We start from the raw sequence: 13344 nt of genomic DNA, 5'->3' as shown, positions 1-13344 counted from the left end.
CTGGATTTTGTGCAGGAGTCCCGACACCTGAAGCCATGAGAAGGAGCTATTGACTACGGCTGTTGAAATAGTACGGGTTGCTGAGTCTGCCGAATCTAAGGAGGACTGTAAGGAGGCTTCGCGACAACCTTGCCTTCCTTGGGGACAGCAGCAAACTCCGATGGTAGCTCCTTGAATTTGGACAATGTGTTGCAAGAGTTAAAACTGTAGCGGCTAAGGACTGCTTGGTGGTTGGCAATGTGAATCTGGAGCCCTCAAAGCAGAATAAACCTTTCTACCGAAGAAATCCAGCTTCTTTGCCTCCTTGGACTTAGGAGTCAGTCCCGGTTGTCCTTGCCTTTCTTTTCGGTTGGCAGCCGCCACCACAGAGTTCCCGGCTGAGGGTGAGTGAAAAGGCACTTGTACCCTTTTGAAGGCACAAAATACTTCCTCTCCACCCCTTTGGCTGTGTGGAGGAAGAGAGGTGGGCCTATCACCAAGCCCAAGGTTGGGGTCCAGATCCCTGTCGGTGGTATCGGAGGCACAGGCCCCTCCATCATCATCATCATCTGTAGCCCGGGAAGGCCAAGAGATGGGCACACAGGCCAGCAACGAGACAGCAGCAGGACACAGCACCGGGGCTGGCACAGGCCTGGAAGCTGGCACCGCTCCCAGCACCACGTAAGACATGTCGGCACAGGGGGATCTCTACAAGCTGGAGAGTCAGGAAGACCCGGTGCTCCCACAGGCATCTTCCTCATCCTCCCCAATGAGACAGTGGTGAGCACATCCACCACGCTGCCGCCATGGGCAACAGAGCCCACTAGGAGTTGCTCAGAAAGGTGGCTCAGAATTTGGGCACGCAGGCAGAGGTGTCGGAGGAGAGCGACCCTACCGTCAACACTCTGGTGCCTGAAGGTCCCTCGAGGGTGGCTTTGCTCCTCATTAAGACCATCCAGAACCCTGGTGTGCGTGTGTGTGTGTGTGGGGGGGCAGACATGAAGGGATTTTGCCTAGAGGCCAGGGATGGATTAATCTGGCCCCACAAATAACTCCAGGAAACCTGGCCACAAAGCTCTGACAGCTCCGTGGAGCGAGGGGAGCAGAGCTGGTAGCCAGTGAGTGTGGGGTGCAGACAAGAGACCAGCTCTGCCCAACTGCTCCCTGTGCCAGTCTGTTACCAGAGCGAATCACACACAGAGTGTTTTGTTCAGAGTTACCAACATTTCAGAGTTACGAACAACCTCCATTCCCGAGGGGTTTGTAACTCTGAGGTTCTACTGTATAATGAATAGGGCTTATGGAGAAGCTTCCTAGTAATACAATCCTTTTTGTTGTTATTTTATTGGATATTTGCGGGGGGGGGGTGTCTTTTTTTTTTGTTTCCATTTAACAAAAAAAAGATACACAGCAATGCTCAAGTTTTCAAAATGACAGCACCAGAATGTACTGCTGTGAGCCTCAACCAAGGAAAACCTTGGAATAGTCAGATCTAGCCACAAAAGGCACAGGAATCTTACACAACATTTTTACAAACCTGAGCTCACGCAAATTCATATTTTATATGGTGCCCCGAGGACAGACAGTTCTTCAGTAACATACAGGCTACTTTGTAAGAGGTTTGGTTTCAGGGTGGAAAGTCTGGATCTAAGCCAAACTGTGAAGCTGACATTCTTAATGTTGAAGAAGTCACCATGGAAATTTGACTTTTTAAAAGTGCTAATAGAAAATATAGGCCCAAGTCTTTTGTACAGGTTTAGCTTTATATGCACAAACCAAGAGTTTCATGAATACATGAAATGTGCCCTTTTGAATACTGAGGAATAATCTCAGTTCAGCTTTGCCACTGGCCTGCTGTGTGACCCGTGCAAGTCACTCCACACCTCTTCCCGAAAATGGGAATAACGACACTTCCCTTCTTTTGTAAAGCATTTTGAGAGCTGCATGTGAAAAGCAAGGTGAAGAGGGAAGGGTTAATATTCTTATACCTTTTTTGTGAAAAGTTCATGGTAGCGCTGAGCTTTTCAAACAGTACAATGAAAATGAAAACTAGAGCAGCGCAAAGCAGATTGAAAAGGGGCCCTACAGATTTAGGTGAGGAAAAGCAGAGCCGTTTGATTTTTAGCAGTGTCTAAAAGAAGGGCTGGGGCAGGCAGATCCTGGCAAGAAAGTCACAGAGAAAGGAAACAGTGCCTAGAAAAATTAAAGTGAACAGAAAATAGAAGCTAGAGGAAGCAGTGCATACTTCACAATACGCAGTGCTTTTATAGTGTCTTCTATCCCTGAATTGCAAACATTCACATATTAACATCCATGGGAGGCAGGGGTATTATTATCCCCATTTTACAGATGGAGAAACTAAGTCAGAGAGAGATTACATGACTTGCCCAAAGTTACACACTGAGCCAGTGACAGAGCTGGGAAAAGTTTCCTAATCTCCTGACCCAAGAGGTCTCTTGACTCACATTGCTTCAGTGTTTCTAAAATAACATCCTGTGTAAACAGAGACTATGCTGAACCAGAGCAAAGAAATGTAACAGTTCTCAATCCATTCAATATATAATTCAAGATGATTTGTGTGTGTAAATCAATACACAGTGCCCAATTTGCACAGGTCATGTGTTTTGTACATACACAAAATGTGCATCTTTTATTACCTGTGTGAGCAAAAGGTCATTTAAACAGAGAAACATACACTGGAATCAGTCAACTAGGAAGTCGAGCCAATGTCCTTTTACATGTGCAAATGGTTCTGTGCACAAAACACAGAGGCCCTTGGAAAACTGGGTCTATACCAGTGTCTTTATGTCTCATTACGTAAGGTACCTCACAGTGTGAAGCTTCTATGGAGATTGCAAGCTGACACAAAATAGACCTTAACTGAGATGTAAGTGTTGCCCCTGTAACCCTGCAAAAGAAATCAGGGGGAGAAGCAACAGATTTTCCTTAAAACCCTGGGGAGGAAGCAAATAGTTTAAGCTGAACTTTGAGCTTGGATATAAATCCTTTATGTTGCATCACTTATGAAACATAAACAAAGGATATAAAGTTACCATCAAGTGCAGTGGTATTTTAGTTGGTCCTTTGGCAGACATTTTCTCCCATAGACCCCTTCGCACGTACCGGACAGTAGTGCCTGCGATCTGAAACTCACCAGGAAGCTCAATTTTCCAGTCGCTGTTAATGGATCTCTTACTGGAATCTTTTAAAGCTGGAAAGAATCAAACACAATGGAAGGAAATGAAAGCAATTCCATAATTAAAAGATAGACCCACAGTGATTCAGCATCAGCCCACTTCAGCTGTAAGATGCAGTAGCCTTGTACCAGATGGGAGTTTAAAGGAAAAATAAAGTATTTAGTTTTAGCTGAGGAGTTACAAAGTAGCTAAACTGTGCACATTCTGCATTTCAGCGTAGGAAGGCATCCCTAATTGGGGAGGGATAGCTCAGTGGTTTGAGCATTGGCCTGCTAAACCCAGGGTTGTGAGTTCAATCCTTGAGGAGGCCACTTAGGGATCGGGGGCAAAAATTGGTCCTGCTAGTGAAGGCAGGGGGCTGGACTCAATGACCTTTCAAGGTTCCTTCCAGTTCTAGGAGATTGGTATATCTCCAATTATTACCTAATTACATTAAAATTGCTATTATGTAACATTAATGTCGTGTAAACTGGAAATGCTGAAGTTCTGCTACCTTAATTGTTCGGATCTGATTTCTAAAGAATCAAAGTCCTCTGGATTCTGAACATCGAGACATTTTCTCTGTCACTCCACTGCCAGGAAATTAAGGGTGGGGGTGGAGTGGGGGGAACAGCAGTGCCCGTTTACAAATGAACCGGAAGGAAGAATGATTACACGGTGTCCTTGTAAAGATACTACCAGTACCAGGCTAGATGGCCCAACTCTAACTTACACTGGGGGACTCCTGCATCCAGTCATCCCACTGCAATCAGTAGTGATAGAACAGGGGGATCTCAAACTAGGGGTCAGGACCTCTCAGGGGGGTTATTCCGGGAGGGGGGTCGCAAGCTGTCAGCCTCCAACTGAAACCCCGCTTTGCCTCCAGCATTTATAATGGTGTTAAATATATAAAAAGTGTTTTTCATTTATAAAGTGGGGATCACATTCGGAGGCTTGCTGTGTAAAAGGGATCACCAGGCCAAAAGTCAGAGAACCCCTGTGATCGAATGAGTTCTCACCAACATGAGCAATGCTTGTACAAGGTATTTGTTACCTGATGCGTATCAGGAGAACATACACATTAAAGGCATATCCTCATAGACGTTTATCTCCAAAATTGCTCTTCTGTAAAAGCAACTAGGATTACTAGGAATTTTTCTATTAACTTTCAACGAAATGAGCTTTCATTTGGGTTTAAATGTAACCTTGGAGCATTGTACTAGTGCACAAGAGCCAGAATGCTAAAGTGACGAGATTCTGACTAGGAAAAGAATGGAACTTACTAGCCCATTTTTCTTGTTCAAGCTGAGTGAAGTGCAAACAGTAAACAGAGAGGATAATTAGTGAAAAGTCAATCAGATGCATATAATTATTTCAATAATAATCTAATATGGTATTAGTAATACAAGTTACATTTTAGATGTACAACATCATTACATTTATTTATATATGTATGTGTATATAAACAAACTGTAATGTGCTTTACGTTTAAAATATATATGTAAACTTTAAAATAGCATTAGTAATGAAACTGTTCTAGAAAGCAATCTTTTGTCATTTGGGATTTTGGAAATTAATGTTTCCTCCACTCAAAGCAACTACATTATTATAAAGATTACACTCAAGTCTAAGCACTCATTTTGGAACCTTTGAAAGAGTATTGATGCCGGTAGATTAGATAGATCCAGATACCAACGCAGCAAGCACAATATAAGAACCTGATAGAACAGAATAGCTATTTGATCCCCTTTGATTGTCTGAGGCTTGCAAACCAGCCATAAGCTAATCTCATGCTTTCCTTTCTCTCCTTGAAGCTTGCAGACTTGCTGTGTTACACTTTCAAAGCTATTAAAATTGGCAGCTGTAGAGTGAAAAAGAATCAAAACACTGCTGCCTTTAAACAGACTCCTGGTTTATGAGACAAGACTTGTACATTATTATCTAGGCTGCTCATCTTGCACCTGATTGAAGTCTGACAGTTTAGCAGTTGGGTCCAAGAAATTCTTGCTGAAATCAGTAAATAGTGAAATGTATTCAGAACTCCAACCATTTCAGAACACTCATCTTTCATTAACTCTCACTTTTCCTTCTAAGTGCAGCAACACAATTTTTGCCTAGTATTTTTTAAGTTTTCCTAAATAATTTCCTAAACCTTTCTTGGGCAAAAAGGAAACAAAATCTTTGTGTTGGTTATGAGCTCCAGAAACATGTTTGAAGATTTGCAAGCGTCAAAGAATATATATATTTTTTAGTTTATGTGGGCTTCCATAATGAAGATGTTGGATGGATTCTTTAACCCAACTCTTAGGGCTGAATCAGAAAGGAGGGGTCAAGGTATGTCGGAGGCAGGAGGAGATGGAGTGGACTGTGTTCTGCCCAATCTTCAGCCAGCTGTGTGACCCCTATGGGACCATTCCAGCTAGCACAATTTAGAGTTGCCCATAGGCTGCTCTAAATTATTTCAGGGGCCATTTTGGTCCTGGCAGACCCAGCATCAGGGAAACAGAAAAGTAGCTTCCAGTCATTTCCTCCATTCCATCTACATTAAGCTTATGTTCAGCATCTAGCCGGATGTCCTGTCTGCTCTGAGGCCTGCAACGTAGGGAGCTAAGGCAAGTGATGCCTTGGCAACTCTTGGTCTAGATGGAAGCAGGTCAAGCTGTAAAGGTGCAGACAGAGCAGGTGATAAAATAGCCTGGTACACCAAAAACCCTTTTCAAAATCTTTGTGAGGTGCGCGTGTGCGAATGCTGTGCAGGGCTAGCCCTTTGACAGTCCTGTCAGGGCTAAATTTCCACCTGCCTGGGCATGCCTATATGCCTTTTGAACACAAGCATCCTTTTGGATGGACACAAAAGTGCTGTTTCAGCCACAGCCTAAAGCCCTGTAGGTTTACTAGGTGAAATTTCTCACTGAGCTCCAGTCCTGTGCCCAGACTGATGTATAGACTCTCATGTCTGGGCACAATACACCAGGGCTGGATACAGGGACTCAGTTTATTAATTTGGGGCCTGATCTAAAGCCCATCAAAGTCCTTCCCTTGACACTGATGGGATTAGCATCAGGCCCTTGTATGGGTTAACCACAAATCAACAGGGCCTCCATCAGTCAACAAATACCCCACAGCTCTGAGGCTATGCCTATGCCGCACACCAAGTCTGGGTCTGAGGGACCCGGCCTTGTGGAGTCAGTATTTCCAAGCCCGAGCTTGAGCATCCACATTGCATGGTAGACCTGGGTCTCAGAGCCGTGCTAACGCATCCATACTGCACCATGCAGACCTTCTGACTTGGGTCTGCAGCTTGACCTGTGTCCACACTGCAGAATGACAGGGCCTGGACCCGAGTCTCAGAAAGTATGTCTACACAGAGATCAAAGACCCAAGGCTGGCCTGGTTCAGCCCTCAGGCTCACTGGGGTAAGAACTCTGGGGCTGAAAAATTGCTGAGTAGATGTTTGGGTTTGGGCTGCAGCTTGAGCTCTGGGACCCTGCAATGAAGGACGGTCCCAGAGTTTGGCTCAAGCCCGAACGTCTACACAGCAATTTTTAGTCCTGCAGACCAAGCCCAGTGAGCCTGAGTCAGTTGACTTGGGCAAACCGCAGCTGTGCCATGGGTCTTTTATCCCCATGTAGATGTGCCCAGAGAGACTCAGGCTCTGATCCCTAGCCCCCAGCAGGGTCCTAGGGCCTGGGTGCTTGCTGACCTAAGTCAGACTGATTTGTGTGTGGATGGAGAGGGGGCTTGGGCTCAAACCTGAGTCAGAGCCCAGGCTCAGAATGCAATGTACACAGACCCTAAGGGACCAAACCTGTTTCCCTTTCATATCCCACTGAAATAAATGGAAGGGTTGTGTGCATCAGGACAGCACCAGGGCAGAAAACTCCTCCATAAAATAACCCAGTTGTGAAAGCAAGACAGACCCTCGTGCAGGAAGTCAGTCATTTAAAAATACTATTAAGAGGCAAAGGTATTTGGAATTTCATCTATTCCCTTCCAGAAAAGGCTACTGTGTGTACAAATGCTACTTCAACTCTCCAGCTATTGAAAGACGACTCCGTCCGTGGGGATGCTGAACAACTGCAGCTTTTCAAATTAATTTTTGTGACTTCCAGATTCTTCAGGTTACTGGGGAGGGAATGTTATTCCAAGGACTTTGGGATGAAGGCAAAATTATTGAGAGGTAGAGGGGCAAGCTGGCAAAGCCTGATTTTATGGGAAGAAAATTCCAGGCCACAATCTCGGTGGAGAGTCAAGTGCCATGTATCCAAACCGTTTTGCCCATCCAGATACTGGGTATTGCGCAGAGTGGACTGCGGGTGTTTTTCATCCACTGGATAGTTTTCTAATTTCAAGGTTAATTGTGTCTCCTGGCCAGACTGCTCTTTAATAACGTTTTCTTAACTGTTAATGATTGAGTCCCAGTTTATTAACTTTCTGTCAAAATTATGACCCTTGTTTCTAATTAACTAAATGAGCAGGGGTGTGACCCAAACCCCATTTGAATCAATGGAAAGGCTCCCACCTGCTTGCTTGGGTTTTGGATCAGGCCCCACCAACTAGCAAGCTCTGCATGCCTTTGGTACGCTCCATGTTGTTCTTTAATATACTTAGGTCAGGACATGAACCTCCCTGTCAACAGCAAGACAAGGCTGACTTGCTTTTTTTTTTTCTTGTGGAGGAGGGATAGCTCAGTGGTTTGAGCATTGGCCTGCTAAACCCAGGGTTGTGAGTTCAATCCTTGAGAGGGCCACTTAGGAATCTGGGGCAAGAATCAGTACTGGGCCTTGCTAGTGAAGGCAGGGGGCTGGACTCAATGACCATTCAAGGTCCCTTCCAGTTCTAGGAGACTGGTATCTCTCCAATTATTATTTATTTATTAATCTAGCGTGAGTCATGTTTGCAATGACAAGAGACCACTGCCTATAGACCTGCCCTTGCCTCTGGCTGCTCAGTAGTCGGGCAACATTTGACGTCCATAAGGGCTATTACTAAGTGCTGTGCTTCAAGCAACGAGAGGCCAGATTTCCCCCCCCCCCACAGGAGGGGCTCAGCAGGAGGAAATTTCTGTGAGGTTCTCCGTCATGGGGATTCTTACCAAAGTGTTCTGACAGGGCACAGAGTATACTCCCCTGGTGGAACTGGCAAGAGGTCTGACCTCATGGATCTGGAGAAGCTGGAGAAGGTTGAAAGAGATCCAGGAAGAGGGCTGGTGCCTCAACACTCTGCTGCAGACTGAAACTGGCATAAACAATGGCTCTCAGCAGCATGAACATGACCAGCTCAGGGATAATGACGTATCCAATTAAAGTCATGGGTGGAATGTAATTCTCTCTATTGGAATATGGCTACTTCCTGAGCTACTGAGACCAGCATGCCTACTCTTGTGAAAAGGTCCATGAGAGCTTTAATGAGCAGAAAGGCAGCACACTGCACTCCCTAAGACTAGGAATCAATTCTGACTCAGAGGGAAGCTTGACCCTTGCTGAAACACCAGCACTCCATGTTTAATCTCTGAGGTCTTCCATCTGGGGAATGGCCATGTCTTACTTGAGGGAGTCTTAGGGTTGGCAGGTTTTGATCCCCGCTTGCTCAGCATCCAAGCAGAACGAGCACTAAGGAACAGCAACAACACTTGGTTCTTACCACATGGAGTATTTTGCAAGCAGGGATCTCAAAACATTTTGCAAAGGAGGGGAAGTGTCCTTATTTCCATTTTGCAGACAGGAACACTGAGTCACAGAGAGGTGAAGAGATGTGTACAGCATCACCCAGTGGCTCAGAGCTGTGAAGAGAACCGAGGGGGTAGAGTCTCTTCTCTACCAAGACCTGCTTGACAGTGTGGGCAGGCGAGCTCAATCAGGAATGCCTTCCTGATCCTCAGCCAGCCCTGTCCTCAGTGTAAATTAGAGCAGCCTAAAGGTTACTCTAATTTATGACAGTTGGCTGTGGTACTCCCAGGATGATATACCTGCTGTGAATAACAGGAACATAACTCCACCCTTGCCCCTGCCCCTGCCCCGAGGTGGGGGTGGTAGATGGTTTATGGAGCCAGCTCTGCCAGCTTTACACCAAATGTGAATTCCTGTCAGAGCCAGGCCGCGGGCAGTGGTCAGTTGCTAAGTTGTGGTCAGAAAATGAGTAGTGGGGTCAGCGTCGAGGTAGGTCAGGATATCAGGAAGTTGGGGGTCAGGCACCAAGTTGAAGGCGGCAGGTGAATAGAAGAGTCAGGATATCAGGAAGTCGGGTCAGGTACCAGGTTACAGACAGCTAGCAAGTAGCAAAGTCGAGAACAAACCAGGCTCGGAAGCTGGAGTTTAGGGGCTACAGCAAGCAGGGTCTGGAGTGGAAGCAGGCAGGCAGTCTGCTTGGTTACTCAGCCAGCTCCCCATGATGGCTTCCTGGTTTAAAAACTAGCAACAGCCAACCAGTGAGCTGGGAGGGGCCACCATTCAGATCCTGCTGGGCAGGACTTCCTGCAGAACAAAAGGGTCCTCAAGGGGGAAACCCAACCTAAGCAACCAGTGGTGTTGCGGATGAGTCGGTGGCTCAGAACTCCCAGGTTCCAGTCCAGCAGAGTCTTACAATTTCCTTCGTTTAGGGGAATTCTCAACTTGCAGTTGTGGCCAGATTGCAGCTCAAAGGGTCCAGAAAAAGGGCAGTGAATCTAACCCATTGTCTCCTGACTCCCAGTTCAGTGCACTATCCATGGAATCACGCTGCCTCTAAATATCAAATCAGTTATTCACAAGATCCTCCAGCATCTTCCCATTGCACCAGAAATGTCTCACCAATCACCAAACCAAGTCTCTTCACCAGACCTGAATCCCAACTCTTGTCTGTCTAAGACTGTGATCTCTGGGGGAGAGGGGAGGTGTCTACAGGAATGGTTAACTGTAAGTAGCTAGGTCAGACTACTAATGGGATGTGGTTTCACTCAGGAGGTAGCAGGCATTTGCCTTCTCTCATGCTTAGCTTTGTGGCTCAACATTGTATAGTAGAGGATTAAAACAAAACCCAAAAGCCCTTAACTTCTCTTTTCCTTTCAGGCTGGAAGACAGGAACTGACTAATCAACCTAATCCTAAACCTGGCATCCAGTCAGATCTTTATTTCCACTTGCAGTTCCTCCAACTCACTTCCGAGCTCATGGACGCAAGCTGCCGAGGCGTTTCCTGTTCAAGGTGGTTCTTTAGCATGAAAGCCAACCGAGCCAGCCAGCCAGCGTGGGCTGAACGTAGGTGGAGGGAAATTATTCCGGCACTGCTCCCAGCAAATGGAATAATGATTCCAAATTAAGCAGGGTTCCAAAGTGCTGCACCCAGCCCTGAGTGGAAACAAGGCCTGATTGGACTAAACTTGATGAGTGAAACTAACACAGGGAACCTTTCCAAAATTAGTCCCTTTGTTATAATGAGTGCAGAGCCCTTGTGCCTTATTAAAGCTACAGTGCCTGGAATTTGATTCCCTAATTATTATCTTGTATATCTTGTTGGAGACTCACTGTTGCTATTCTTGGGCTTAGATTAACAAGACACTGCATAATTCTTCCTGTCTGATCACTGACATTGGAAACAGACAGCTCTGGAAGATACAATAAGATCCTCCTGGCTACTGAATATGAGCTACAGATCTGAAAAAATATTGGGAAACTTCAGCGCAGCAAGAGCATCATCATGCACTGCAGCTGGGAAAAAACTCTTGGCTCTTTATTTAAAAGCACAGATATTTTAACCTCTCTGTAAAACTGGACTGCAAGTATTATGGGAAGATCCCTGTCTCAAGGTGTCTCAGCACTCCTGCTCCCAGGTGCGGTAGGCCAGAGATGTGCAAAAATAGAAAAAATATAGGGAAAAGCTACTTGGACCTTTATGAATCTCAAAACTGGATTGGTTCAAGTTTTGGGGGAAGATCTCTGGGAAGGAACCAGTCTCATTTTATCTGAACAGTATTTCTTATCTTCCGATAAGGTAGATGCATGCAGGGGCAACATTTGCTTTCAGTCATAGCCAAACCTGTTGGTGTAGCACTTGTTGAAGTTACATCTGTGCAAGTAAGCAGGGTTACAGCATTGTAACTGAGGACCGACTTTAGCCCTAAATATTCAGTGCAAGCTTTTCAGTACTAGAACTCCAGCTGATAAAACTAAAACCCCCTAATAAACACTCTATATGAAGCCCGTGGAAACAAACAAACAAGACAGGCTTCCGAAAGCAGAGCATTTGCAAAGCTCGAGGAAACACTGGCTCTTATTGTTCCACCAATGGTTTGATATGTCAAACATCTTATGTGTAGGCGTAATCTTTGTCCAGAAAACCAGCTGCCACATTAGCAGAAATAACAGCAACAGTGACACATGCTTCCTACAGAGGAATGGTGCCACAAATGCCGGTTTTATAATACAAGGCACAGCCCATCTCAGAGTTGCATGGCAGGGGCTGTTTTTTTCTTAATTGCATTTTAGCTTTATTCATCATGTGGTACGTACTCTGGAAGATAGACAGGGCAGATGGGGTGACAGCCAAGGAGAAGCACTCTTGCTGAGTGTTCCTTGCCAACTCTGGTGCCATCCCAAGACGCAGGAAAATAGCAGAACTAGTGCAAAACTCTTAAGACACAATCAGCCTGCGAAAGCTTTCTGCAGCCTCCTGTATCCCGATATCTGCAACTAACTGGCATCTAAGAAAAAAGGTTCTGATGAAGGAGCACATGGGAGTCAGGAAACCTGGGTTCTATTTGCAGCTCTGCCACTGACTCACTTTTTTGGCTGTGGCAAGAGTCACATCACCTCTGTGTGCCTCAGTTCCACCATCTATAAAAAAGAGGGGGTCAAATGCTCATTCTCCCATGTGGAGTTACGGCCATTCTCTATTATTTGTTCTGGTAGCACCCACCATCGGAGAGGGGACAGTCCCTGAGCCAAAGAAGAGTGGAAGAGATGGAACAGGCGGATGGGACAACATCTAAGTAAGGTGGTAACACACCGAGCGGTCGGAGTGAGAACTACATAACCATTAATCCTGGTTTGCCCCAAATGGGAATACTCTGGTGAGGAAAGACTGCAGGACCTGGTCCTAATGGAAGCACGCAGTTTATGTGTTGAGGGAAGCCAGATAAACTGATGGGCAAATAGACAGAAAATAAAGGATTCAGGGGGCGTACATGCTTATCAATAGCAACAAAACCCCGGAGGTGAACCTGCTGGGAATTTTAAACCACAAAGGTTCAACAAACGTCAGAGACGGCTTTGATTGTTCTCTTCTCCTGCCTTAACGGGACATGGAATTGTGGCACGGCATAGAACAGTTAAAAGCTCAGCTCAGCTTGTTACCTTCCTTGCAACAGTGTTTCTGCTTGGCCATGCACTATCTATATGTTTGAATGAGAGGAAGAATGGTCCGGTGATTAGGGTGCTAGCCAGGATTAAATTCCCTACTCTGCCACTTCGTCTTTCTGTTCCCCATCTGTGCAATGGGGATTGCAACACTTCCTTACCTCACAGGAGTGTTCTGAGGATAAATGCATTAAAGTTGGTGATAAGAGGATGATACTATGAGGATGGGGTCATATATGTACCGTAGTAGATGTAACGATAGTGTATCTACCTCTATAGCTAGCTATAATTTACAAGGAAACTACACAGCCATAACTGTAGGGGTTCATCATTTTATAATAAATTTGCTGACCCTGCAATAGATCAAACTACAACGTCCGGGGCTCCCCCAGGGCCAGATCACAGAATCATAGACTAGCAGGATTGGAAGGGACCTCAGGAGGTCATCTAGTCCAACCTCCTGCTCAAAGCAGGACCAATCCCCAGACAGATTTTTGTCCCAGATCCCTAAGTGGCCCCCTCAAGGATTGAACTCACAACCCTGGGTTTAGCAGGCCATCCACAGGTGCAATGCCACTGACTTCAGCGGGACAGCAGGAGTGTAAACGAAGGGAGGACTAAGCCCATGATTTCAGTTGGCTGCCTCGCAGACATTCAGAATAAATCACATAAGCACTGGATCGATGGCTGCAGCCAGCCCACCTCAGGCTGTGAGCTCATTACAGGCTAAGCAGGGCTGGGTCTTGGATGTAAAGCAAAATGGCAACCTAGTACTGGCGGAAGTGGCCCTGGCAGCATGGTAAGGGTGTTGGGGGAGTCAGCTGCCTTGTCCTTTCTCACTACTAGTTTGAACTGGGTG

General features: G+C 45.9%; 1 protein-coding gene across 2 annotated transcripts in view; it reads right to left on the bottom strand.

The window, feature by feature from the left end:
• Positions 1–13344, bottom strand: part of ADAMTS17 (ADAM metallopeptidase with thrombospondin type 1 motif 17) — a 268096-nt gene that overhangs the window by 66959 nt on the left and 187793 nt on the right. For both annotated transcript variants that reach the window (XM_044980674.1, XM_044980672.1), the window contains one exon: positions 3033–3190. In XM_044980674.1, the coding sequence (XP_044836609.1) occupies positions 3033–3190 (158 nt within the window). The remainder of the gene's footprint in view (positions 1–3032; positions 3191–13344) is intronic.

Source organism: Mauremys mutica, chromosome 11, assembly GCF_020497125.1.
Source record: "Mauremys mutica isolate MM-2020 ecotype Southern chromosome 11, ASM2049712v1, whole genome shotgun sequence".
Lineage (NCBI taxonomy): Eukaryota > Metazoa > Chordata > Testudines > Geoemydidae > Mauremys > Mauremys mutica.
This window is presented reverse-complemented; position numbering and strand designations above follow the sequence as displayed.